At 60.5% G+C, this 25,898-nt stretch overlaps 1 protein-coding gene across 10 annotated transcripts in view; it reads left to right on the top strand.

Moving 5' to 3' along the window:
• The window catches only part of ADGRB2 (adhesion G protein-coupled receptor B2), a 36,392-nt gene extending 12,360 nt beyond the window's left edge, over positions 1-24,032 (top strand). For 4 of the 10 annotated variants that reach the window (XM_006934526.5, XM_019836574.3, XM_045035462.1 and 1 more), the window contains 29 exons: positions 6,453-6,536; positions 6,792-6,956; positions 8,152-8,316; positions 8,940-9,104; positions 9,188-9,355; positions 9,433-9,534; positions 9,693-9,799; positions 10,589-10,783; positions 10,944-11,012; positions 11,090-11,198; positions 11,520-11,850; positions 12,179-12,284; positions 12,468-12,511; positions 12,775-12,901; positions 13,398-13,501; positions 13,603-13,705; positions 14,427-14,577; positions 14,766-14,835; positions 15,226-15,292; positions 15,433-15,518; positions 15,811-15,909; positions 17,960-18,131; positions 18,430-18,525; positions 18,899-18,938; positions 19,577-20,196; positions 22,537-22,572; positions 22,944-23,042; positions 23,142-23,198; positions 23,558-24,032. In XM_006934526.5, coding sequence (XP_006934588.1) covers positions 6,453-6,536; positions 6,792-6,956; positions 8,152-8,316; positions 8,940-9,104; positions 9,188-9,355; positions 9,433-9,534; positions 9,693-9,799; positions 10,589-10,783; positions 10,944-11,012; positions 11,090-11,198; positions 11,520-11,850; positions 12,179-12,284; positions 12,468-12,511; positions 12,775-12,901; positions 13,398-13,501; positions 13,603-13,705; positions 14,427-14,577; positions 14,766-14,835; positions 15,226-15,292; positions 15,433-15,518; positions 15,811-15,909; positions 17,960-18,131; positions 18,430-18,525; positions 18,899-18,938; positions 19,577-20,196; positions 22,537-22,572; positions 22,944-23,042; positions 23,142-23,198; positions 23,558-23,743 — 3,923 coding nt within the window. In that variant the 3' untranslated portion in view covers positions 23,744-24,032. Of the gene's footprint in view, positions 1-6,452; positions 6,537-6,791; positions 6,957-8,151; positions 8,317-8,939; positions 9,105-9,187; positions 9,356-9,432; positions 9,535-9,692; positions 9,800-10,588; positions 10,784-10,943; positions 11,013-11,089; positions 11,199-11,519; positions 11,851-12,178; positions 12,285-12,467; positions 12,512-12,774; positions 12,902-13,397; positions 13,502-13,602; positions 13,706-14,426; positions 14,578-14,765; positions 14,836-15,225; positions 15,293-15,432; positions 15,519-15,810; positions 15,910-17,959; positions 18,132-18,429; positions 18,526-18,898; positions 18,939-19,576; positions 20,197-22,536; positions 22,573-22,943; positions 23,043-23,141; positions 23,199-23,557 lie in introns of those variants that run through there. The other 6 variants (XM_019836575.3, XM_019836576.3, XM_045035460.1 and 3 more) reach the window with 6 other exon arrangements.
• Positions 24,033-25,898: the final 1,866 nt, after the last annotated feature.

Raw genomic sequence — 25,898 nt, 5'->3', positions numbered from 1 at the left:
AAAACAAAGCGATGTTAGCAAATTCTAGCTAGACGTTCGTCCTTCTTGTCGATTTGTTAGAAAGAGAAATGAGCACGTGCTGGCGGTGTGTGAAAGTCTCAGACTACACGGAGACTTTATCTTGCATGCATTTGCAAGGATTAGAAGTAAGGCAACCATATAATTTATCATCTAAACTGGGACATTTTTGAGGTTTTTAAAGCAGGGGAAGGGGTCCTATTAATTATGTCATGGCAGCAGGCACAAACCCGGTGACCCCAGGCATATTGGCAGGAAGTCACCCTAATTAAAAGAGACCTAGACGGGGTAACTGCCCCAGTCCATGATGCAGGGTTTTTTAAGGGCACATTGGTGAGCCACCCCAACTCATTTCCTGCTGCACCCTTTGGGAAACCTGGCAGGAGGAAGCAGCCCGTGCAAGGACATGGAAGTGTGAGCCCCGGTGGTGGGAGATGCGCCCAAGGTTCTGACTGCCATCCCCAGACACTGGGACCCCCGCCTCCATTGACCAAAGGCCTCAAGCCAGCAAGAAGTTGGGTATCGTGGGGGAGGTGGGATGAGTCAGTTGTGGTCCCCGCTCTCGAGGAGCTCCTGGCTGTGTGGGGGGAGGTGGCAGGGACCCAGCTAGCTCTGTCGAGGGGCTGGGCAGACAGGCCAGCAGCTCGGGGGAGGGAGTCATTGGGGGGGAACTGGCATTCTGGCTGAGTATCTGGTCTCACAGGGATACCCAGTTGCATTGGACTGCAGAGGTAGAGCTTGGAATTTTCAAAAGCCATCTCTCTCTCTGCCCCTGCCCTCCCTCTCCCCCCACCCCGGGTTTTTTTTTTTTTTTTTTTTAAGGCACTGTAGGGTTCACGAAGCACTGCTGGGGGTGGGAAGCCATGGAGGGACATGACAGAACCATGTTTCAAGGGGATCTGTTGGTGCCTACTCAGGGCTCCAGGGCCAGCTTCAGGGAGGATGTAGAGAGCCCTGGGAGGGCTGGCTGCTTTGTAAATCTGCACTGCTCTCCCCGTGGAAGTGATGATTATCGTGGTTATTTTTAACATATTCATGACAAAGGAGGCTGAGGGGGCTGGACTGTGTGGAGTCTGGGGGGCAGGGTCTGCAGAGCATGGTGGAGCAGGTGCCTACCGTCCTGCTCAGATGGCAGAGAGCCCCTGTGCCCACCCAGCCTGCCGGTGCAAGGGGGGAACAAGAGTGGCCCCTGGGTGATTGGGGTGGAGGAACCCTCAGGGATATCTGGCCCATGTCTGCTGAATGCCTGTCTTGTGTCTGGCTGCTCAGAGCTGGGCCCTCTGTGCAAGAGGAGTGAGGGAGATTGATACCCTCCCTTAGTGCCCACAAGAGGGATGAGCCTAGGTTACTCTCAGCCGCAGTGGAAGACAATCTAGGGTCTCAGCCACAGGAGAAGGGGCCAGCATACCAAAACCCCTGTGTGGTCAGCCTGGGAAGGCTTCCTGGAGGAGGCAGTATTTGACACGTAGAAGATTTTGGCAGATGGAGGTAGAGGAGGGCATTGCAAGGGGGAGGGAACACCAATCTCAGGGAGGAAAGCAGGTGGATAACAAGAGAGGGGGGCAGTCTCTTTGCACAGAGAGCTTATTGTATTCCAGGCGGTCCATAGCTCTTGTTTCATTTAATTCTGAACCTGTGGTAGGACGTGTCCTCTTTATTTTCAGTTGAAGATTTTTAAGCTCAGAGAGGTGAGGCGACTTGCCCAAGGGCACACAGCAAGACTGGCAGAATTGAGAATCAAATCTGCTTCTGTCTCTGGTTCTCTAATCCATGTCCTTCCCACTGGTCCACATGACCTTGCAGTGTGCTTGGCTGCCTGGTGGGGAGAGGAAAACAGGACTGGACAGGGCATCAGAGGCCGGCACATGCCAGGCTCAGAGGCTTACACTGGTAGCAGTGGGGAGCCACCGAAGGTCCCTCAGCAGGGGAGTTCGTGCGCTTTGCGCTGGGCTCCCAGAGGATCACTTTGGAGGCTGCAGAAGAGAATCAGGCTCACCTGGGGGAGGGGGGCAGTGGGGGAGTGGATGTGCGAAGGAACAATAAGAAGGTGGCGTGAAAACAGGGTAACAGTAGCAAGTGTGAGGGGCTTTGGCGGGATGAGGGAGTGACTCAGGGTCCTATGGGAATTAAGAAAGCCATCTCTCAGGAGGCTCCAACTGCATTTTGTTAGAGCCAGCGCAGCTCAGTAGAAAGAGCACGGGCTCCAGAGGAGTCAGGCAAGCCTGGCTTCGAATGCCACGTAGCCTGTCTCCCGCGTGTGACCCTGGAGCCTCCTTCCTCATCAGTAACATGGGAGAACCCATCCTCGTTAGGATTAAACTTGGTGCACGGTGACTGGCAATAGCGGGTTGTGTAGTGAGTGTTACCTCATTCAAAACAAAACGGAACAGTGAGGAGGTCCTCAGGGGTAGAGCAGGGTAGCGTGTCCTGGGGAAGCGGGTCCGTCCACACCAGGGCGGGCTCGCAGGTGGGAAGGCCTATAGATTGCAGAACTTGTGAGGATCCGGGTCCTACAAGCTGCCTTTTCCTGGACCCCTTCTTGTCCTGTTGGCTCAGCTGCCTCTTAGACTCCCCCAGCTGTGGGCCCAGAGCTGGCTGTGGCCTGCCTCATGGCATATGCTGAGCTGAAACATTGTTTGAGTGGGTGACCCCCCTGGTGTTCCTCCCTTTCGGGTAGAACTAGCTTTCACACGTGGGGGAAATAGACTGCCAGCCTCCCTTCTGAGGGAAGTGGGGTGGGGGCACAAGGGAGGGCAGTCAGTGCAGGCCCCTGCTGGGTAGCCTTGGGCTTGTTCCCTCCCCTCTCTGGCCCAGCCCGGGAGGCCGGGAGAGGGACTCAAGAGCTGGGCCTGGGACACGTTCTGATTTTCAAACAGGGTGGATCCTAGAAACCACCTCCATCACCTCTGGTTGTGTCGTGGGGGCTGGCCCGCAAGGCACTGGTGCACGGTTTGTAGAGGATGTGGGGACCACGGGAAGCAGCGAGGGGGTCCGACTGCTGTCTCGCATGTCCGTGTTTCCTGACCTTACCGGACGCCAGGCTGGTGGATGCCACAGACACGATGATGGTCAAGACGCCAAAGCAGGAACCGGATGACGGGATCCTCAGCTGGATTTGTGATAGGTCGAACAGCATCTGCAGAATGTTTATTAGGAAATGGGTGTCGGGCCCGGGGCTGCTGTAGGTGGAGGGCTGCTGGGCAGAGCCGCTACTCAGGATGACAAGTGCTAATTCCCAGTGACCCCCGTGGGGTGGCAGGGAAAGCTAGGAGCAGTGTGTTCATTGCTGTTTGCTGGTGTTCCTCTGGGCCGGTGTTCACTGGGGTCGGGGAGATGGCGTGCACAGCCTGCCTTCAAAGGGCCAGTGGGCGCGGGGAGGTTCAGATGGTCGGAAGATGGCATCCTCTGGGACGACGGGGCACACAGAGGAGGGGACAGCCACTTCCGCCTGAGGAGTGGGGGATGAGGAAGACCCCCCAAATGAGAAGCCATGTGAGGTGGATTTTGAAAATCAGGTAGGAGTTTCCCAGGTGAAGGAGGTGATGAACGAGCAGGTGGAGATTCGAGAAGAAGGGGTAATCTTGTCTTAGGCGTGCTGAATTTGAGGGCCCCTCGTCAGCAGACCTGTCCAGAAGGCAGGAGGCCACCCAGGAGTGAAGCCCCGAGTAGGGCGCTGGGGGTAATGACTCTGGAGCAGCCAGAGGGGCTACTTGAACCTTGGGGAGGGGAGTGTGGCGCGAAGCGTGGAGGCCCGATAGGGGAAGGGGCAGGAAGACAGACAAGGAGACTGGGACAGAGGAGCCAGACAGGTAGGAGGAAACCTGGAGAGCCAGGGAGGGGAGTGTTTCAAGGCAGGAACAGTCAGCAGGGCCCCGTGCTACCCAGGGGTCAAGTGGGACAAAGCTGCAGAGTGTCCATAGGATTTAGTGATAAGGAGGGCGTTGATGACTTTGTCGAGAACGGTTTCAGCAGTAAGATGTGGTCAGAAGCCAGACTGCAGTGGATTACCAGGCGAGGTGACATTTGAGCCAGGATGTGAGTGGCAGGTGAGAAACTAGAGCGCCAGCTGTGGACCACTTAGTGCTGGGGAGGAGGAGGCTGAGGGCAGTGGCTGGAGGAGGAAGGAGGTTCAAAGAGGGGCTCCCCCCAGAATGGAGGTCCATTCTTGGGCTGCCGTGAAAAGACAGTGCCGACCAAATGCTGAGCCAGAGGGTTAACGGATGGCTCAAATGGAGCCCTCCTGGAAGTGGCAGGGGGCAGGGGGGAGTAGATGCAGGGCTGGGCCTGGGAGTAGATGCAGGGAATTTGGGAGTTGGAGGGGTGGGGCAAGAAGTGTGTGTGGGTGGGGGGGATCCCACGCTGCTTTCTTTATAGAGGAGCTCATTGCAGAGAGAGAGGGGGGCAGAGATGAGCTCAAGGAGAGAGGTCAAGGTCTGGCACAGCCAGCCAAGGTGGGGAGTGGGGAAGGCGGGGAGCCGGGGAGTGCTGCCGAGAAGCCCCGGGCGCCCAGCGGATACGCAGCCCTGAGTCTGTAGTGGTGCCAGTTGGCACAGCTGTGGATTTCTTCAGCAGCCTGGGGGTGGGCGTGGAGAAGGCGGCTTGTCACAAGGCTCCGGGGCTGGGGACTGGCTGAGCGGGTGGGGTGGAGGGCTGGGTGAGGGGATTCGGGAGTCGGCAGGCACGGCACCAGCACCTTCTCTGCGGTCCCGATAGAGTCAGGGACCTGACAGAGGCAGATGCTATTTGAAGGGAGGCCCAGGGGCCTGAAGGGTGGCAGGGGAGGGTGGGGAAGAGGTGCAGGTTGTGAGGGGAGGGGGGATGGTAAAAGTAAACCCACAGTTCCTGCCTTCTGAGCACTCACCACATGCCAAACAGGGTGCCAAGGGCTTCGTGGTCTCCTGTCGGGGAGTCTGAGAGTCAGCCCTCAAGGTAGGGGGTGTTCGAGTCTTGTTCTACAGAGGCGAAAACAGGGGCAGAGAGGCAAAGACACTTGCCCAAGGTCACACAGCTGGTCAGTGGCCGTGTCCCAGTTGGGATGCAGGATTGTTGGACTCCAACGCTCTCCTGGGGATCCAGGTTTGCGAGACGGTGGAGAAGTTTGGGGGAGAACGTAGATTGAGCTCTGGGACCAGTGGCCGCAGTGGAGGGAAGGGCCCCGGAGTTGATGAGACCATAAGCTAGGCTGAGTGGCACTTCGGGGCCCCCTGTCCGGCGGGTTTGCTTCAGGTGGCCGTCTTCATGCCTGGTCAGAAAGAGCTTTCTCTTGGACGGACGCAGAGACCGGACTGGGCAGCAGGGGGCAGGAAGAGCACAGTCCTCTCCGGTTCCTTCAAACCCAGAGTGCCTGCTAGGTGCTGACCTGGCCTATCAGAAATAGGAGAGGGCCTGGGGTGGGGGGTGGGGGTGGGGGAGAGCAGTCCCTTCTAGTCCGGGGACAGCATGGGCTGAGCCGTGTCCCAGAGGCTATTTCCAGCTGCCCAGCAGTCTCTCCACGGGCTGGGTCTTTCCCCTCACACTCGTGTCAGCCCCCATCTAGGCTCCCCAGCCTGTGGGAGAGGGCCTGGCTGAGCTCATGTCTGAGCAGCTTTGGAGAATGGGCGTTCCCCACCCCTCCTCCAGCACGGGTGGTGCTTCCAAGGCCTAGACCAGACACATAAATCAGAGTGATGAGCCGAGAGCCCGGTGGGGCTGGGGCCGCAGCAGCAGCGGCCTTTGGGAGCATCAGCTGCTCTCCCAGCTGCAGGGGCAGCGGAGACGAGGGTCTGCAGGTTGTAGGCACCCACCCTAGGCCCCTGGGTCTCAGAGGCACCTCATTCTGACCTCCAGGCCACAGTCTAGTGCTGCTGCATGGGGAGCAGATTTCTGGACCTGAGACTCAGCCCCTGGCTTGGCATGAATCGTGTCCCAGAGGCAGGCCTGGGGGGTGGTCTGTTCATCAGCCTTAGGAGTCCGTCCTGTGAAGGCAAAGAGCCTGGGCTTCAGGCTCACCAAACTGTGTGGCCTCGGACAAGTCACTTTTCCTCTCTGGTCCTCAGTGTCTTCATCTTTAAACAGAGACGTTGGTCCCTACCTCCCAGAGGAGGATTAAAGGAGATAGGTATGGAGAGCACGTGGGCACAGAAGCCTCCCGGAGCTCGTTGATGTGAGCGGCCACTCTTCTTCAGTCTCCCCCAGGCTGGCTGAGGCAAGAGGAGGAAAAGGAAAAGACGGTTGTGAGGCCGTGGGCAAGTCCTGTGTGGCCTCCTGAGCCTCAGTTTCCTTATCTGTGAAATGGTGGTGGGGGGGCAGGGGCAAGGACTTGAGCCTCACTCAGCATCGCCTGCAGTTGGTTCCAGGCCCTCAGGCTGAGGGCGAGCAAGGCTGCCCTCTCTGCGCCACTCTGGCAGGACAGAGCTGGCCTTGGCTCAGCCCCTGCCACCACCTCCGTGTTCCAGGTGAGGAGCCGGAAGAGGAACCGAAGGTGAAAACCCAGTGGCCAAGGTCTGCAGATGAGCCTGGGCTATACATGGCGCAGACAGGTAACCCGGGCCCGCCTCCCTTCCTCTGTGGCGGGGGCCCGACTGTGTGGCGTCTGGTGGCATGTGTGCTTGGCGTGTGCCCGTCTGTGTCTATGTCCTAGAGCTCAGTCACATCTCTGCCACGTGAGGCCTGTGGGCAGGGCTGGGTGGCCTCCTTAATAAGAGCCTGTCACTTGGGGTCAGGGTAGGAGGATCCCTATGAGGCTGAGTGCTTGGGAGGTGCCCCCTGCCGCCGACGCTGTCCCTCTCTCGTAGGCGACCCGGCGGCTGAGGAGTGGTCCCCGTGGAGCGTGTGTTCCCTGACGTGTGGGCAGGGTCTGCAGGTGCGGACCCGCTCCTGTGTGTCCTCCCCCTATGGGACCCTGTGCAGCGGGCCCCTGCGGGAGACCCGGCCCTGCAACAATTCAGCCACCTGCCCAGGTATGCCCACCCTCCCGCCTGGTCTGCCTGCAGGGTTAGGTCCTGCCTGGGACTCGGGCAGGTTCAGTTTCCAAAGATGGTTGGTTGCCTCCTTTTTTCATTCATCAAACCTGACTGTCCCCCACACTGTGCCTAGCCCCACACAGGGCATTGGGGACACAGATGAATCAGACCAGGGCCCACAGCAGCGGGCTCAGTTCTGGGCCCACCACTCCCCTGTTGCCTACGTCCTGGTAATCAAGGCTCATCTTTTTACCCTCACCGCCCTCCGTATTCCCTTTGCTCTGGCCATACCAGCGCCTCTTGCAGTTTCCCACCTCCCTGCATTTGCTTATTCTTATCCTGTCCACCCCCCGCCCCTCCACCTTGGCTGTTACAATTCAGTCTGACCTTCAAGGTCTAAGACCAATGCCAATGCCACTTTTTTTTTTTCTTTTTTAAATGAAACCTTGCCTGACCGTCCCCTCCCTCCTCTGACTCCCCATCCCAGTCCCCAAAGAGCCTCCTCAGTCCAGCATGGAGTGTCGAGAATGTGCATGTGCCTGCCTGGGACAGGTGGTCCACCATGGTGGGGGGCCAGCTTCAGCCAGTCCTGCTCCTCGTGCCCTGAGAGAGTGAAGTGGTGCCTAGGCCATAACCAGCTCCTGGCTGTGGATTTAGAGCAAGGCTACATGGGAAGGGGTCTTGGTACCTGGGGGTGTGGCAAGAGCTTGCACAGGGCTGGGGCAAAGCTGTGTTCCAGAGTGTGAGCTCTCTGTGTCAGTGTCCATGTAGAGGTTCGTGTCTCTTTGTGTGTCCATGCGCTTGGGGTCGGGAGGGGCGCTTCTCCTGCCCCAGGCCTGCCATGTTGGATTCTTGCTTCGGGTCTGGGGATGGGGAGGGCTGAAGGGAGGGGGGATGGGCTGGGGCAAATCTTGAGTCCTTTCCTGGGCTTTCCCTGTGCTCCCAGGAGAGGAGGAGCCCTGGCTCCCCTCCCGGGTGGGTCCTAGTCTCCCTATCCTGGTGGCCACAGGAGGCATCCTGTGCCAGTTGGGACTAGACTCCTGTGTCTTCCCCCAAGGGGTGGAGTCCTGGGGCCCAGTGCAGAGCCAATGAGGAGCGGTAGCAGAGCTGCCGGAGCTCCTGATTGGTGGGCGGATGGGCAGTGGGCGGGGCCAGGGTGCCGCCCTGCCACCGGCCACGTGCTTCCTTGCAGTGCACGGCGTGTGGGAGGAGTGGGGGTCCTGGAGCCTGTGCTCCCGCAGCTGCGGGCGGGGGTCCCGGAGCCGGATGCGGACCTGCGTGCCCCCCCAGCACGGCGGCAAAGCCTGCGAGGGTCCCGAGCTGCAGACTAAGCTCTGCAGTATGGCGGCCTGCCCGGGTCAGTAGCGCCCGTGGGCTTCCAGGCGGGCGCTGCCCAGCCGGGTGGGGGTTGGGAGACCCAGGGGAGGTAGTCAGGTCCAGTGCCTTGACCCTGGGGGCCCACGAACTTTAACCAAGCGTGGGGGGTGGGGGGACTGGCGAAGTGTACCTGCCGGCGTGGGAGGTGATGTGGCCCCGCCCAGACTTGGAGTTGGCACACTGCAGGTCCATCAAAAGAAGACTGCCCCTTCCCCTAAGCCCTGGGATACCCTTGCCGTCCATTGCCCTTGGGTGCTCATGGCAACTGGGTTGTGAGGGGACATAGATCTGGGCTTAAGCGTGGGCAAAAATCCAAAGGTGCCCCTGGGGCCCATTTCCCTAACCAAAAGAGAGCATGTGCCACCTCGGGGCTGAGTGTGGAGAGGTATCCTGTGTTCCTGGAGCTGGTGGCAGGCAGGCAGGCCCAGGCCCAGGCACCACCTGCTCGCTACAGCCCCCTCTTCATCCACCCCTCTCCAGTGGGTCTGGCCTGGCTCAAGTCTGAATGCCTGGCAGGCTCGGCCATCTCCCTGCGGTGCTCTGCCCCCACGAGACCTCACACCTCTTGCTCAATGGCCACCCCTGCTTGTGTCTCCCATGCAGTGGAAGGCCAGTGGCTAGAATGGGGTCCCTGGGGCCCGTGCTCCACATCCTGTGCCAACGGGACCCAGCAGCGCAGCCGGAAGTGCAGTGTGGCGGGGCCGGCCTGGGCCACGTGTACGGGTGCCCTCACGGACACCCGCGAGTGCAGCAACCTTGAGTGCCCGGGTGAGTGCTCGGCACACGGGTGGCAGGTGGCAGCCCTGGCCCTGGGGGCACTCGGGGCCGCTCACGCCCCGCTTCTCCTGCAGCCACAGATGGCAAGTGGGGGCCGTGGAACGCGTGGAGCCTGTGCTCCAAGACGTGTGACACGGGCTGGCAGCGCCGCTTCCGCATGTGCCAGGCCACGGGTGCGCAGGGCTACCCCTGCGAGGGCACTGGAGAGGAGGTGAAGCCTTGCAGCGAGAAGAGGTGTCCAGGTATCGGCGGCAGGACCCTGGGGGTTGAGGGACACGCCCGTGGGGACTGGCTGAGCCCCTCCACTGTCCCCCCGCAGCCTTCCATGAGATGTGCAGGGACGAGTACGTGATGCTGATGACGTGGAAGAAGGCGGCTGCTGGCGAGATCATCTACAACAAGTGCCCCCCCAACGCCTCAGGTGAGGGGGGGAGGTGGCTCTCCCCTCGGGCCCCACCCCTGCCGTTCTTGCCGTCTCCGTCCCGGGCCCCCAGCCTGTGGGAGCCTCCAGCCTGAGGCGCGGAGTGAAGTGGATGAGAGCCGGGCCCGCACCCAGCCCCGTGTCCTGTCTGCCTGCAGGGTCTGCCAGCCGCCGCTGTCTCCTCAGTGCCCAGGGCGTGGCATACTGGGGTCTGCCCAGCTTCGCCCGCTGCATCTCCCACGAGTACCGCTACCTGTACCTGTCAGTGAGTGTGCCCCGCTGGGCTGGGGCGACCCAGGATCTGTCCCAGACTCTGGGAGGGGGTGGGGGGAGCTCGTTTCTTGCTCTTGCCCATGTGCCTTGCCATACGTCTGCTGTGCCCACTTCTGCCTGGCCGCGCCTCTCTTTGTCTGGCAAGCTCCTATTCATACCTCAAGACCTGACTCTCAAGTGTCTCTCCTTATTCCTGGTGCCTATTTCTGCGCTCCTCTTGTCCCCTGAGCTTCCCAAAGTCATTAGGTGTTGTGGATGCTCATCGAGATGTCTGTGTCCTGTTAAGACTATGAGCTCCTTAAAGGCAGGGACAAAGTCGAATTGATTTCTGTGACCCCAGTGCCCCACCCAGGGCCTGTCATGGGGTAAGAATGTTGGCAGTGAACGTGGCCTGTGTTCGTCTGGCTGTAATTGGTACTTGCGTGTTTGCACTTGGAGCTTGTATTTGGAAGGGAGAGTGAGAGAGTGCGTTACGCTCCAGAGTGGGCATGACCCCTCTGGGATGGGGAGGTGCCTTGTCCCTGTGCCGTGCTTGTCATCTTTTATATGTACATCTGAGCACCTTCCTCCTCTAGCTGTTTCTATTTCAGTCTTTTTAAAGTATCTTTAGGTCTTTTTCTTGGACTCTGTCTCCTATGAGCCCCTTTGAGCATCTCTCTCTGACCTTTTCACCCTCCCTCTCCCTCTGGATGCAAGCAGAGGGTGGACTGGAGTGGGATGGGCCAGCGGCCGGTCCCAGCTCCTGACACTCTGGTGACAGCAGCCTGCCTGTCCCCTGCAGCTTCGGGAGCACCTGGCCAAGGGGCAGCGCATGCTGGCGGGCGAGGGCATGTCACAGGTCGTGCGCAGCCTGCAGGAGCTGCTGGCCCGGCGCACTTACTACAGTGGGGACCTGCTCTTCTCCGTGGACATTCTAAGGAATGTCACTGACACCTTCAAGAGGGCCACCTACGTGCCCTCGGCTGATGATGTGCAGGTACTGCCCTGCCCCGCCAGAAGGAAGGAGGGCACCCTAGACTGAAGCAGGAGGTTGGGCCCCTGTGGCAGAGTCTGCTGGGGGTAGCACCTGTGGCTCTGATGGGGAAGCTTCCGTCCCTGGGGCTGGAATCTCCTGACACCCACTGCTCTTGCCCCAGCGCTTCTTCCAGGTGGTGAGCTTCATGGTGGACGCGGAGAACAAGGACAAGTGGGATGATGCTCAGCAGGTGAGGGGCTGGGCTTCCAGGCTTTGCCCCCCATGACCGACCCCTGCCTCGGACCCTTATACACTCTCTGTCTCCAGGTGTCCCCTGGCTCTGTGCACCTGCTTCGTGTCGTGGAGGACTTCATTCACCTGGTGGGCGATGCCCTCAAGGCCTTCCAGAGCTCTCTGATTGTCACAGACAACCTGGGTACAGGAGGCAGGCTAGGGAGGTGGGGCTGGACATGGCAGAACCCAGGCTGCTGTGGGAGTGGGGTGGTTTCTGAGGGCTCCTCCTATTTTTCTCTCTCTCTGGGGCCTGTAGTTCCCTCGTTTAACCCCTTCTTTGTATCTCTCTCTGTGTCTTCTCCTCCTCCACCTCTGTGTTGTTTCTGTGTGTATGTGCGCCCCACCCGTGTGTTTGTTACCAACCTCGATATCTGCGTCCTGATGTCTGTCTCTCCCGTATCGGCTTCTTCCCCTGTGACTCTCCCCTCTGCCTCTGTCCCTCTGGCTCGGGCACGGGTTGCAGTGATCAGCATTCAGCGGGAACCGGTCTCCGCCGTGTCCAGTGACATCACATTCCCCATGCGCGGCCGCAGGGGCATGAAGGACTGGGTGCGACATTCAGAGGACCGCCTCTTCCTACCCAAGGAGGTGCTCAGCCTCTCCTCCCCGGGGAAGCCAGGGGCATCTGGCACCTCGGGCAACCCTGGCAAGGGGAGGGGCCCGGGAACCGTGCCCCCTGGCCCAGGCCACTCCCACCAGCGCCTCCTGCCGGCAGACCCTGAGGAGTCCTCCTCCTACTTTGTGATCGGTGCTGTGCTCTACCGCACGCTCGGCCTCATCCTGCCACCTCCCAGGTGAGTCCCCAGGAGGGGTGCGTGGGGCCGCCCAGGTGAGACCAAGAGGACTGAGGCTGTGCTGGTCACAGCGAGCTCCCTCTGCAGCCTCCTGCGGCCTTGGGCACCCTTGTCTGACCCTGGACATAGGTGCCTCTCAAAGATGTCTGTGCGGCTCCCAGAGGCTAAGCTGCGGACCTCACCTGAAGTCCTGGGCCCCATGGAACTCTTGGCCTTTAATTGGTCTTGGCTCCCTGGTAGCCCCCTACCACTGATCCAGAGCACCTTTGAGGTCCCAGACTGGGTCTGGGCAGCGGTGGTAGGAGCTGACCTCAGTACCCGTCCCCAGGCCCCCGCTGGCCGTCACATCCAGGGTGATGACAGTGACTGTGCGGCCCCCCACCCAGCCACCAGCTGAGCCCCTTATCACAGTGGAGCTCTCCTACATCATCAACGTGAGTTGGGGCCCAGACAGGAACCCTGGGGATACCCCATCGTGAGCAACCAAAGGCTTGTCTGATGGGGAGGCGGTCTGCCCCGATAGTGGGTCCCGTGTGGGGCCTGCCACGGCCGGATGGGTAGCTGTCCTGGTGGTGAGCTCCCCACCCCACACCACACTCATGACTTCTGTTCCCCAGGGCACCACGGACCCCCACTGCGCCAGTTGGGACTACTCCAGAGCGTGAGTGGGGCAGGGGCGCAGTGTGGTGGGGTACAGCCCTAGCACTTCTCTGTCAGGAGGGCTGTCTTAACATGGAAGGCCAAAACGTTCCTCAGGGCCATCCTCGGGCTCGAGGCGTCAAGGGCACATCCCGGGGCGCCCTAGCCACTTGCCTCTCGGGTGTGGTCTTGCTCTGATTTCACTCGTCCTGGGGCAGTGGCCAGCGCTGGGAGTGGGGCCACGGAGTTGGGCTGGGTATCACTCCACCTCTTCCCTCACCCAAGAGATGCCAGCTCAGGGGACTGGGACACTGAGAGCTGCCAGACCCTGGAGACCCAGGCAGCCCACACCCGCTGCCAGTGCCAGCATCTGTCCACGTTTGCTGTGCTGGCCCAGCCGCCCAAGGACCTGGTGAGCGGGAGGGAAGCGCCTGGGCCTGGGGAGGGAGGGCCGCTCCCGGGTTGCCAGTGGCCATCTGTGACGGTGTTGGCAGAGACCTGGGTGATCCCGTACGTGCATCTGAGCAGGTGCACTTGTGGGATCGCGCCATGGAAGTCTGTGCCTCTGGGATGGTGCTCGCGGGGATGACGTACCTGGGGATGTGTGGCGGTGGCAGTCGTGTGCGTGTACACACACGTGCGTGTGTGGTTGTGTGTAGAGAAGCGTGGGCGACAGCATAAATACACACCCACGTGTGTGACTGGGTCTGCCCTGTGCACACGTGGATACAGCAGCGAGTTCCTTCCCTGTGAGTGTGAGGAAGGTGCAGGTGCCAGTCTGGGCTAGACAGGGAGAGGGGAGGGGAGGGGAGGGGAGGGGAGGGGAGGGGAGGGGAGGGGAGGGGAGGGGCCCCCCCCGCAGCTGCCTCTCCTGGTGACCCGGTACACCACCGGCTCATCTTCCCTAGACCCTGGAGCTGGCAGGCTCCCCCTCGGTCCCCCTCGTGATCGGCTGTGCTGTGTCCTGCATGGCGCTGCTCACCCTTCTTGCCATCTACGCGGCCTTCTGGAGGTAGGTGGGACGCCGGGCAGGCTGGGGCGGGAGGTGGCCGGCCACCCCGGGTTGGGTTGGGCCAGCTAGCGCCTCTGTTCCCGCCCGCCGTGCCCTCTCAGGTTCATAAAATCTGAGCGCTCCATCATCTTGTTGAACTTCTGCCTGTCCATCCTGGCGTCCAATGTCCTGATCCTCGTGGGCCAGTCACGGGTGCTGAGCAAGGCAGGTGCAGGTGGCGGGCGCCAGGGTGAGAGTGGAGTGAGCGAGCGTTTGCAGGTGCCAGCGCGCGTGTTTGCACGTACCTGCCCAAGTGACGGGTGTTCGTATCCCTCAGAGCCATGCGTTGGGGGTGTGTATGTGGGGGGGGGGGGGAAGTAGCATGTGTGAGTGGAGTGGACGTGACGGCGTTGGAGAGGGGTGTGTGTGCACTCGAGTGGTGAACGTGCGCATCTGTGAACACGTACGTGAGCTGGGCACACGTGTCAGGCAGGTGGCATCTGTGGAGCCTGGGCCTCCCCGTGTCTGTGAGAGCCCAAGTGAGGCCTCTTGTGCCACCTGCCTACGGATGACCCGTGCTGGCTGTCCTTTAGGCCCCCTTGGCCTTCTCTGTGGTGCCAGCACCGCGAGTGCCAGGCGTGGGGCCCGCCGGACCATGATGTGGCAGGTGCTCCTGTCTTTCCCCCAGCCCCCACCCCCGCCAGCCCCGTCTGCACGTGGGTGGCCTGCCTGCCCGCCTCCCGGATGTCGAGTTCTGCGTGCGTGTCACTGGGCCTGTGTCGTGCCGTGTGTGGGTGCATAAAGGCGGGGGTGCCTGACAGGGCTCTGTGGGGGGCCGAGCTCGGGTGGGCGGCCATGGCCGCGCCCAGCAGCGGGTGTGGGAAGCCTGGCCCCACCCACCCCGGTGCCTGCTCAGGGCCACTCCCTCCCCTCCCTCTCTCTGCAGGGTGTATGCACCATGACTGCCGCCTTCTTGCACTTTTTCTTCCTCTCTTCCTTTTGCTGGGTGCTCACTGAGGCCTGGCAGTCCTACCTGGCTGTCATCGGACGGATGCGGACCCGCCTCGTTCGCAAACGCTTCCTCTGCCTGGGCTGGGGTGAGCAGGGCCCGTGCCGGACTCTGTCACTGGGCCTTGGGGGCAGGGGAAGGAGGATAGGGTCAGCTTTGGCCCTGGCCCCACTGTCTGGGCCAGGGGCCAGCCGCGCTGGGTCTGGGAGGAGAGGGGACATTGAGGACCGACAGCCGTCTCACTGTGGCCACCTCCCCCCCCCCCACCTCCTCCAGGTCTGCCAGCCCTGGTGGTGGCTGTGTCTGTCGGCTTTACTCGCACCAAAGGATACGGTACATCCAGCTAGTACGTTGGCCTCCCTTGGTGGGCAGCGGGGGTTACTGGACCTGTTAGGGCATCAGACTGGCCATTGGGCCTTCTCAGGCCCATGCCTGTGGTGCTTTGGGCAAATTCTTCCCTGTCTCCAAGCCTCTGTTTCCCTGACCGTAAAAGCACGTGCTGGGATTGGAGGTAATCTCTAAAAACTATTTAGCTCACGGATCAGCCTTTGATCCCCACGGTGGGCCGGGGCCGGGTCTTTGTTAGAGGGGAAACTGAAGCTGAGCAGGAGCCCAGGGCTCACTGTAACCCAGCTGGAGGCCCTGCCCCATCGGCAGTCCAGGGGACACCGAGCGGCGGTGTTCAAGGGGCAGGCCTCCCGGGTGTCTGATGCCCCCTCTTTTCCCTCCACCCCAGCTGCTGGCTCTCCCTGGAGGGCGGCCTGCTCTATGCCTTTGTGGGCCCCGCAGCCGTCATTGTCCTGGTATGTGCCCCTTTAGCATCCTGGGAGGGATGTGGCCACAGGGGCTCTACCGTCTCCCTGTACCCTAGCTCCCAGTTGGGGGTTTCCCTGCCAGGCGGGCGCCTGTTGATCCTGTGTCCCCCTGCCCGCTGGGCCCCCAGGTGAATATGCTCATTGGGATCATCGTCTTCAACAAGCTCATGGCACGTGATGGCATCTCGGACAAGTCCAAGAAGCAGAGGGCCGGGTAAGGGGGCTGTGACTTGGCCTTGTAGGAAGAGGTACAGGGAGGGAGGGCCGGGCCTCTTGGAGACTCAGGGCTTGACGATGCCAACCGGGGCTCCCTGACCTTGGTGCATCAAGGGTGCAGGCAAGGTGGGCACCCGGAGTGCTCTGCTGCAGCCCCTCGCCCACCCTAACCCACCTCTTTCTCTCTCGTCTGCCCTCCCCCTCCCACCCCACTTGGGGCTCATGCTGCCCCGTCTCCTCCCGCTTCCCATGTGTCTCCCCCCCTCTCCCGTGTCTGTGCCGCCCCCGAGGTCGGAGCGGTGCCCCTGGGCCAGCCTGCTCCTCCCCTGCTCAGCGTGCGGAGCGGTCCCCAGCCCCCTGCTCAGCTCAGCCTCGGCCAGGAACGCCATGTTAGTTGTGCCCCCCGGGGGGCGGGGTGGGGGCGGGCGGGGGCAAAAGAATGGGGGGCAGTGCCCATGGTTGGGGGGAGGAGGGAATCAGCCCAGCGTCCTGGAAAGCTTGCCCTGCCCTGCCGACTTCCACACACTCTCAAGGGCTTGGCATCGACGTTGGCAAAGGGCAACGGGGAGTGAATGTCTGTGCCTCTGGGAAAATGCTGGGTTCCTGTGCCCACCCCTTGCTCCCACCCCTGCCCCCACTCCCAGCTTATGTTTTATCCAGGCACAGCTGCGGAGCCCTCCTTACACTCCCAACCTACAGAGGCTCTTAGAATGTGAGGCCCTTAGAATTTGTGAGCCCATAGAACCTTAGAGCGATAGAATCTTAGAATAAGACAATCACAAGCTAAGAATGTTAGAATGAGTGAATCATAGTCTTATCATTTGTCATAGAATCTGAGATTTAGAATTTCAGAGGCATTGAATCTCACAATCAATTGGGGGGCAGAGAATCTTAGAGAATTATTTCGAGGAGATACCTCTGGAAGGTGACAATCTTAAAATCGCAGCCATGCGCGAGTAGGATGAGTGAATGAATCCATAGGAGCCTGGGGCCCAGCCTCCCACCCAGGGCCAGAAATCCATCTGAGCCTCCCTGACCAGTGGGGGTCCAGCTTTATCTTACACACCTCTAGGGTCAGGAGGCTCACCGCCTCTGGAGGCGGCTGGCACCATCTCTGGGAAGCTGTGCATCGTAGAAAGCTCCCTCTCGCTCAGGCTGCCATCTGCCTCTCTGACCCAGTCTCTCAGAACTAGCGGTTAAAAGCTGGGGCTCTAGAGGCAGCCAAGCTGGGTTTGCATCCCAGCTCTGTCTCTCTCTCCTAGTTGGGCACACTCCAGTTTCCTCATCTGTAAATTGGGATAATAATCCCCATGCCTGTTTATTGGAGTTGTTTTGATCACAGTGCGAACTAATGTATGTAAATTGTTCAGTGTAGGGCCTGGCAGAGGATTGGTGGCTAATCAATGGTAGCTCTTATGACTGTGATTAGGCCCTTTCGGAGTCTTGGCTCTGCCTCCGGGGGCTGTGGAGACCACTGGGCCCGCCCCCTGCCAGGCTGAATAGCCCTGAACTTCTCTTCCTAGGACAGGTCTTGGCCCCCTGCCCATCTTTCTGCCTGGTGCAGAGCTGTTCCCACCGCTGCCTGACTCTCCGACCCAGGTGTTCACGAGGCAGAGTAGGCTGGGCGTGGCAAGCCTGCCCCACTGTGCCCATGTGGGCAGTAGCCAGGGAGGGCGGGCTGGCTCCTGTGCCTGGATGCCAGGACCCCATCTGCCTTTTCCCACCCTGGACAAGGAGGTGGCGGATGTGTGGGTTTGGTCATGACCCCAGCTTGTACGGCCAGCTCCAGCTGTAATCTTTCTGCCCAGGGCTCTGAGCAGCCTCTGGGAGCCTGGCACCGCCTCCTTGGGGACCTGAGAGGGAAGAGCCTGTGCTTCACTGGGCCGGACCCCATCCCCAAAGAGCTGCGCTCTGACGTCCTCCATGCGCTCGCGCTGTTGAATCTTTCTGTGTGTCTGCTTATTCCACGCTCTCTCTCCCTGGCCGCTGTCTCTCCTCGTCCAGCCTCCTGCCTCCTCTCCTGGAATCTCTGGGGGGTGCAGCCCAGGCCCGTGATTCCGTGCAGACTGGGGCTGAAACTCACAGCGTCTGCGTCTGCCTCCCTCTTCCTTTTCTCTCCCACCGGCTCTTTCCACCTTCCCCGTCTCTGTCCCCTGATGCTGCCTCTGACTGTGGCTCAGGTCCACTGTGTCAGCCCCTCCCACCTCTCCTGGTCCCTGCTCTGGCCCCCACCGTTCTCTGCCTCTGTCTCTGTTCTCTGTTTCTCTGCCTCGGGCTCCTCAGCCTCTGTCTGCTTGGGGACATCGCTGAGGTCTTAGAGTTTGGGGCCCTGCCAGTCTTGGGCAGCTTAAGGACCCCAGGCCGAGTGGAGGCCTGGACTCAGCCCCCCACACCGCCCCTGGAGCGTCACCCTGATGGGCCCTCTGCTGCTGTCCTCAGGGCCTCGCTCTGGAGCTCCTGCGTGGTGCTGCCCCTGCTGGCGCTCACCTGGATGTCAGCCGTCCTGGCCATGACAGACCGCCGCTCAGTCCTCTTCCAGGCTCTCTTCGCTGTCTTCAACTCGGCGCAGGGCTTTGTCATCACTGCTGTGCACTGCTTCCTGCGCCGAGAGGTGGGGCTGGGCGTCTCCTGCCCCCTCCCATCCACCTCACCTGTGCAGACTGGGAGGATCCAAGCCCCAACCGGGCCCCCAGCTGGGCAGCCCTTGGTATTAGAAGCTGGTAGCCTGGGACAGCCTTGTCCTTGGACTCCTGGCCTCCCAGGGCTCCTTCTCCCCTCTGACCTTCCCCTACACTGGATGCGCCTCTTTCCTTCCATACCCGCCTGGGCGCCTGGGGTGGGAGGCACAGCCAGCTGTGGCCAGGGGCCCTGTGGTGGCCTCAGGCCCAGCAGACACCCGCTGCCCCCAGGTCCAGGACGTGGTGAAGTGCCAGATGGGTGTGTGCCGGGCCGATGAGAGTGAAGACTCGCCCGACTCCTGTAAGAATGGACAACTGCAGATCCTGGTGAGTGAGGTGGCCTAGGCAGGGTGAGGGTGGGTTCTGAGTGTGCTCCCCACCCCTCCCCCGTCCCCCTGCCCCACGTTCATCTTCCCCATCCGTGGAGGGGATGGGAGACAGGGAGGGGACCGAGATTGGGTTTGATTCAGGCCCAGCCACTGACCACTTGGTGGCATCGGGCAAGTCTTTTCCCCTTTCGGTTTTCCCACCTATCTGGCGAGGCTGGAGAAGACCATGTCTCAGGCTCTTCTGGGCTCTGTTGGGCAGTGTGCCAAGGGCAGCCCCTCTGGGTGGCTAGGGAGGGGCCTGAGCCCCATCCCCCCACCCTGATACATGGATCCTCTCTCTGCCCATCTGCTCTGTCCCTCTCTGCCTATAGTCAGACTTTGAAAAGGATGTGGATCTGGCTTGTCAGACAGGTGAGTCTGCGGGTGCGGAGCCGAGAACGGCCCCCAGGGGTGGGTAAGAAGGGAGGGCCTCCGGCCCCATCGTGGGAGGCCCTGCTAGTGGTCTGGTCATGCTGTTTAGCTGTAGAGTCAGACAGCCCTAAGTTGGAGTCAAGGTTGTGAACACCACTTAATGTGTGACTTTGGGCGAACAGCTTAGTTCTCTGAGCCTTAAATAAATGAGGGGACGTCAAATGCTTAGCAGGGTGCAGGGCATCTAGTGGCCGTTACCTTATTATATGATTTCCATGCCTCTTGCCAGAATCTCCAGTTCTGGCTCCTGGGGAGGAGCTGCCAGGGAACGGGGAGGAGCAAGGCCATTTTGACAGCCTCGTAGCTGTGGGGGGTCAGAGCTCAGGACCTGCACCGGGAACTGACCTATGGGAGCTCCTGCCTTGCCCTGCCTTGCTGTGGGCCTCTGGGCCAGTCTGAACACTCTTCTTCTTAACATGCCCGGTGTGTGAGAGAGTATCTACCCCGTAGCCACCTCTCCAAGACTCAGTTTCCTCCTCCGTCCAAGCCCAGGGGCTTGGTATACCTCCCCAGCCTGGGCAAGGGCATCAGGGCCTCCTCCTCCCCAGGACTTACCTCTCTCCCACTCCCGCCCCCAGTTCTCTTCAAGGAGGTCAACACTTGCAACCCGTCTACCATCACGGGCACACTGTCCCGCCTGTCCCTGGATGAGGACGAGGAGCCCAAGTCCTGCCTCGTGGGTCCCGAGGGCGGCCTCAGCTTCTCACCGCTGCCTGGGAATATCCTGGTGCCCATGGCAGCCTCGCCAGGCCTGGGAGAGCCACCGCCCCCGCAGGAGGCCAACCCCGTGTACGTGTGTGGGGAAGGCGGCCTGCGGCAGCTGGACCTCACATGGCTGCGACCCGAGCCGGGCTCCGAGGGGGACTACATGGTGCTGCCCCGGCGGACTCTGAGCCTGCAGCCTGGCAGCGGGGGCGGAGGTGGTGAAGATCCCCCGAGGGCCCGGCCCGAGGGCACCCCTAGACGGGCTGCCAAGACAGTGCCCCATGCTGCCGAAGGCTACCCCAGCTTCCTGTCTGTGGACCACTCGGGCCTGGGGCTGGGCCCCGCCTATGGGTCTCTACAGAACCCCTATGGGATGACCTTCCAGCCACCACCACCGACACCCAGCGCCCGCCAAGTATCTGAGCCGGGGGAGCGCAGCCGGACCATGCCCCGCACTGTGCCGGGCTCCACCATGAAGCTGGGCTCTCTGGAGGTGAGGGGCTGGAGGGCATGGGGTGGGCGTGGGAGGCCTGCCCTGTGTGCCCGAGACGGTGTCTGAGTCGCGGGCAGCCGCAGGGAAGGGACAGCCAGCAGCGCACCTCCCCCCTCCCCAGGGGGGCACCTTTGTATAAAGTGGCTGGGAGCGTGGACACTGTGCATTTCTTCCTCCGTCTGTGCTTACGGACACAAGGGAACCCTGGCTTCTCTGAACCCCTGAAATGGGCTTGGACTTGGTGTGCTGAGAGCACACTTCTCGGTGCCTTCCTGCTTGTTTCAGTGTCTCTTTGAGGTAACTGGTTAGGATGGGTCTTCCTTTGAGGGGCCTGTGGCTCAGGCTAAGTGTTGTGTTGTTAGGGAAGCCACACCAGGCCCTGGGAGCCTGGGTCTCTTGAGTCTGGCAGGTCTGAGTTTGGATCTGGGCGCTACTGATCAGCCGTGAGATCTTGAGCGAATCTCTCTCTGAGCCTCAGTTTCCTCACTTGTAAAGTGGGGAGACTCTTTGTAGAGTTGTTCCGAGGACGAATTGAGTGGTATAAAACGCTGGTGTCTGTGTGGAACAGGTAGTAAGTGGTAGATAATTGGGAGTTGCTGCTGTTAACATCCCTGGAATCAGCCTCAGACACTGCCCATGGGCCTGTGGTCATTGGCCCTCTTTTCCTGAGAAAACACAAACCCCTTTCTCTCCCTACCTGTGTGTTTTCTGTGGAGGCTCCACCCTCCCTCTGGCCACGTCAGGGAATTGCTGAGAACAAGCAGATGATAGTGGTCCACTGTAGAACTCCAGAACATTCTGGAACTCTGGGAGGAATGATGGAAACGTGGATAAGGACAGGGGCAGGAGTCACGGCTCAGACACTGTTGGCTGCTCATGTTTGGCCTCAGAAACCTCTCCCCATCCTCCGCACAAAGGAAATTAAGTTAGCAGCTAGAGGTTTGCAAGTTGAGTTTCTCTCCCAAAATGTTTCTTGAACATTTGGTGCCTGCTCCCGCTGCAGATGGCAAAAACCGGAAGGCATAACAAAGACAAAACGACACCGGCACTGGGGAGGAGTGCGTTCAGCATCATGGCAGGTTTTGTTCTGTGGACACCTGCCCAGGGTTGGGCCACTGAGGCGGGGCCAGTTTCAGGCTCCTTGTGTGGGAGGTAGCAATAAATGTGGCAGTATCTTGAGGGGTCAAGGATGACGTCCAGAATTCTGGTGCAGGCAACCGCAATGGAGTGGAGGCGGAGGAGCGGGTTTGGGGCGGGGAATTCTGAGTTTTTTTAGTTGGGCACAGCTGTGTGTGTGGTGCCTGGGGACAGGAAGAGATGTCCCACTGCCTCCAGAAAGAGAGAGGTGGCCAGAACAGAGAGGACACCCATGTGTCACCCATGTGCATAGAGAAGGGCAGGAGAAGGTCCAGGGCACAGCGCGGAGGGCCCAGTGTTGGGGAAGCCAGGGTGGACGGTGGAGAAGGGGCAGGCAGAGAGGCGGAAGGACCAGGAGAGAGTGGTGTCATAGAGGCCAGTGGTGATGACCATGTCTGCTGGGCCTGGGACTTGGGAAATCTTAGATGGCGGTCTTAGCATCATCCCTGAGGGCCTTGGGGTAAGTCCCTTCTCCTCTCTGGACCTCAGTTTCCCCAGTGTAACCTGGGACAGTTGACTTTGGTCTCATGAGTGCTCCTGGTGCCAACATTCTAAGATTCTAAGGCCTCCTCCTCGAATAGCTATGGATGCTGGGTAGGTCACCGGGGCCTTGAATGCTCTTGGGCAAGTGAGGGGCTGGAAAGGGCCTGGAGCGGTGCAGAGACCAGGGAAAGGGGCAAGGCAGGGCCAAAGGAAGGACTTGAAAACCTGAGGCCTCGTGTTTGTAGGACAAGTGGAGAGCTCCAAGGAGAGGGGAGGTTGTAGCTGGCAGAGAGAGTAGGGCGAGATGGGGCAGAGGGGTAGAGTCCGGGGCACAGAGGAAGGAGTGTCTGCTCTGTGATCCCATGTGGGAACCCATGTCTGTGTGTGGTCGCACGTCTGTGGTGTGTCTGTGTGTGCGGTCTCCCTGTGAGCGTCTGCCTGCAGGCTCAGTCATGTGTGGGAGCAGCAGGGGTGTGGGCCTGGGGCCTGAGCTGCAGCCCTGTGGCCGGGTCATGCCTCAGCTCCTCATCCCCCAGACCTCCGTCCTGTTCCCACAACCCCAAGGGCTGCCCTGAAGTATTCCTAGCTCCTGGGCCTGTGCTGTAGGAAGGTTACAGGGGTAGGTGCAGATGTTGGGTGCCAGGTCTCTCGTCTCTAAAGCCACTGCATGTGGTAAAAAGCTTTCTTCTCCTTCACTGTTTCCTTGGTGCTCCCTCCCAGCGAAAGAAGTTACGATATTCAGACCTGGACTTTGAGGTAAGTGGTGTGTGTGCGCGCGCGCGCGCGTGTGTGTGTGTGTGTGTGTACACGCATATGTGCATGTATGCGCATGTGTGTTGGGGGGCATCCGTGGGTGGTATCTATCCCTGGAGGGCCCACTCCTAAAATTAGCCAAAGCCCCATTGCAGAGTCTGACCCAAGGACCCTGAACCCATGGTTTCCATGGGGGCTTCCCACCATCCCCCGATCCCAGCCCAAGCATCACTCCGGGGTAGAGGGAGACCCAGGCCTTGTCCCAGAGGGCCAACAGCAGGCAGGGATGTGGGGAGCCAGGGGACAGGGGTGGGGGGTGGCTCACAGTGCCACCCCAGTGCGGAGCACCTCCTCTCACACCCTGTGGCTCCCAGAAGGTGATGCACACCCGGAAACGGCACTCGGAACTCTACCACGAGCTCAACCAGAAATTCCACACTTTCGACCGCTACCGCAGCCAGTCCGCAGCCAAGGTGAGGGCTACTCCCGCGGTTTTCCCTGCCCAAAGCTTGGGGCCCAACCTGACACAGGGCCCCCTGGGGTCGGACCCTGACCCGTGGCCCCCGTTGCAGAGGGAGAAGCGGTGGAGTGTGTCCTCGGGTGGGACGGCCGAACGGAGCGTGACCGGCGTAAGTGCCCCTGAGCTGGGTTGGGGTCAGGTGGGCTCCGAGGGGCTCATTCCCTCCCAGCCCTCCTCCCCTTCCTGGGCAACCTCAGCCTAGCTCACTGAGGGTCCACCCATGGCATAAGTGACTGTTGTGAGAAGAGTGGGGGTCACACAGAAGACATGATCCCAGGGGCCTCTCAGAGCATCTCAGGAACCCAACTACGGAACCAGGCGGATCTGGGTTTCAGTTCTGCTCAGGCACCTGGTTGCTGGGTGACTTTGGGCTTCACCAGCCCTCTCTGGGCCTCCTCGGTTTGCCCTGTACAACGAGTGAGAGGGTACTGGCCCATCTCCACGGGTTCCTTCCCACTGCCCCCACAGGAGAAGCCCAGCCCTGGGGAGCACCCCGGCTTGTCCCAACAGCGGAGACATCAGAGCTGGAGCACCTTCAAATCTATGACATTGGGCTCGCTGCCCCCCAAGCCCCGAGAACGGCTGGCCCTGCACCGAGCAGCAGCCTGGGAGCCCACAGAACCACCTGATGGCGACTTCCAGACAGAGGTGTGAGTGCCACACCGGACTGCCCACTGCGTATAAATATATATATCTCTCTATTTTCACACTCCACTTTGGAACCACCCAGGAGCCGGCGCCCCCTCCCCTTTCCCGAGGGCTGGGCAGGGAGGCGCAGTGGACTCGGCCGGGCTGGGGAAGCCAGACACGGCATGGCCTGGGGGGCCAGGGCCCTTCCCTGTTTCTCAGAGGCCCCCCCATCTTCACCCCAGGCTGTCTGTCCCTGTCCTGGGCTGGGGAGGGGGGAGGGGAACTTTGTCGGGAATAAACTTCACTCTGTGGATTTTGCTGCTGAGCTGTTTGCTTCCCCCAGGTGAAGGCCCAGCCCTGGGACCCCAGCTTTGTTCCCCCGTCTCCTTGGTTCACCTCACTTGGTCTCAGCAAATTGCATAATGGGGTCAGGCCAGCCCTGACTGGGAGGGGACACCTGGGCTCTGACTCCATCTTTGCCCCCGATTTCCTGGATGACCTCGGACGCATCCTGTCTCCCATCAGGGCCTGGGTGGGTAAGCAGACTGGGCGTGTGGTATGGGACCCCTTGCAGCTGGCCTTCCCCTGTGGCTATGATGGTCATGGCTGCTGTTCACTGGGACTCAGAGGCCAGGCTGCCTAGGCCGGAGGCAAGGCAGTGCTTAGTGACCTCAGTTTCTGTGAAATAGGGATGGTGATAGTACCTACCTCATAGGGTGGCTAAGAGGATGAGACATTAATATATGCAAAGGGCTTAGCGAGTGCCTGGCACAGAAGCCGCTTCTCAAGTCTTAGCTATCATCACTTGGCACTTGGTCTCATGCTGCGCTCTGTGCTAGGAGCTTTGCACACACAACCACTGATGCCTCAGAATAACCTTGCTGGAAGGTTTTAGGCTTGTGGATAGAACACAAGGCCGGAAATGGGAAGTGACTTGCTCAAGGCCATTGTCAGAGTCAGAGCTGGGATTTCAAACCCAGGCTTGGTGGACAGTGGAGCCCACCCTCGTGCACCTTTTATCAGCCTCCGCCTGATAGGACAGGAAGCTTCAACTCACCTCTCGGCACCTGAGCTTCATGGCTGCAGGGGAGCGACAGGGTGCTGGGTGGCAGTGGAGCCTCGGGGTTCAGGGCTTAGTGCGGGTGTGGAGTGGGGGGACCAGGCTGCCTTGGTGCCAGAGGGCCGGGATGGGAGGCTCATTGCTGGGGTGTATGCTTCACATGCCTGAGTGGATGGACCCTTGCTCAGTTCCCAGGCACCCAGGAAAAGGGGGCACAGGCTCAGCATGTAAAAATAGCTTGCAGTCTGTGCAGTAGTGTGCTTCTGTGGTCAGGCAGCATTGGGAGTGGGGGCCACAGGTGCAGCTGCTGGCCTGGCCATTCAACAGCGTGGGCACCCCTGGGCCACTCCCCAGGGACTCAGTCTCCGGGGATGGCTGACACATCAGAGGGAGGGGTTAGGTGCTGTGGGAGCCTGGATGAGAGAGTGGGGGAAGGGACTGGCTGCTGCAGCAGGGGTGACAGCTAACAGCCTCCTGAAGGAGCTGGAAGAGGGATGGCCATGGAGGTACAGGCTCCCTCAGTCTTCTCTGAATTCTGCCTGCTGTGGGCCTGGTCAGGGGAGCGGGAGCAGAGTCCTCAGGCCTGTGCCCCTAGGCCCTGGGCTTTTCCAGGCCCCCTGAGTTCCTTTGAACCTTCCAGGCCGCCTCCCCTTGGGCACCCCGGGCACTTACTGCGTATGGTGCTCTCTCAGGCACGACTTCATTTGAGTCTTCAAGGTAGGTATTGTGACTCCCCCACTTTACAGATGAGAAAGTCAGGGCTCAGAGAGGGGACATGACTTTCCCAAACTCACACACCTTGTCAGTGGCTTTACTGGGACTTGGGGCTGTGAATGGCAGGATCTCGATACCAGCCAGCCCAGGTAAAAGGGAACTTTGTTCACTCAGGAGTTGCAAGCTGCAGCAAGGACAGTGGTGGGCATGTGTGGCTGGCCTTGGGTGAGGGGACCCAGGGTCAGAGTGCCACTGGGCATTCTGCTCCTCACAGATGCTCTGTGTTAGTTCCATTCTTCCAGGCAAGCTTCCTCACCCCCTGCACTGGGTTTCCTTCTCCCAGCGCCCAGCACTTGCTTTGCCCCCAGAGAGGAAGAAACTTTCTCCTGAATTCGAATCAGAAAC

The sequence above is a fragment of the Felis catus genome, chromosome C1 (assembly GCF_018350175.1).
Source record: "Felis catus isolate Fca126 chromosome C1, F.catus_Fca126_mat1.0, whole genome shotgun sequence".
NCBI lineage: Eukaryota > Metazoa > Chordata > Mammalia > Carnivora > Felidae > Felis > Felis catus.
The sequence above is the reverse complement of the archived record's forward strand: the minus strand, read 5'-3'. Positions and strand labels throughout refer to the sequence as shown.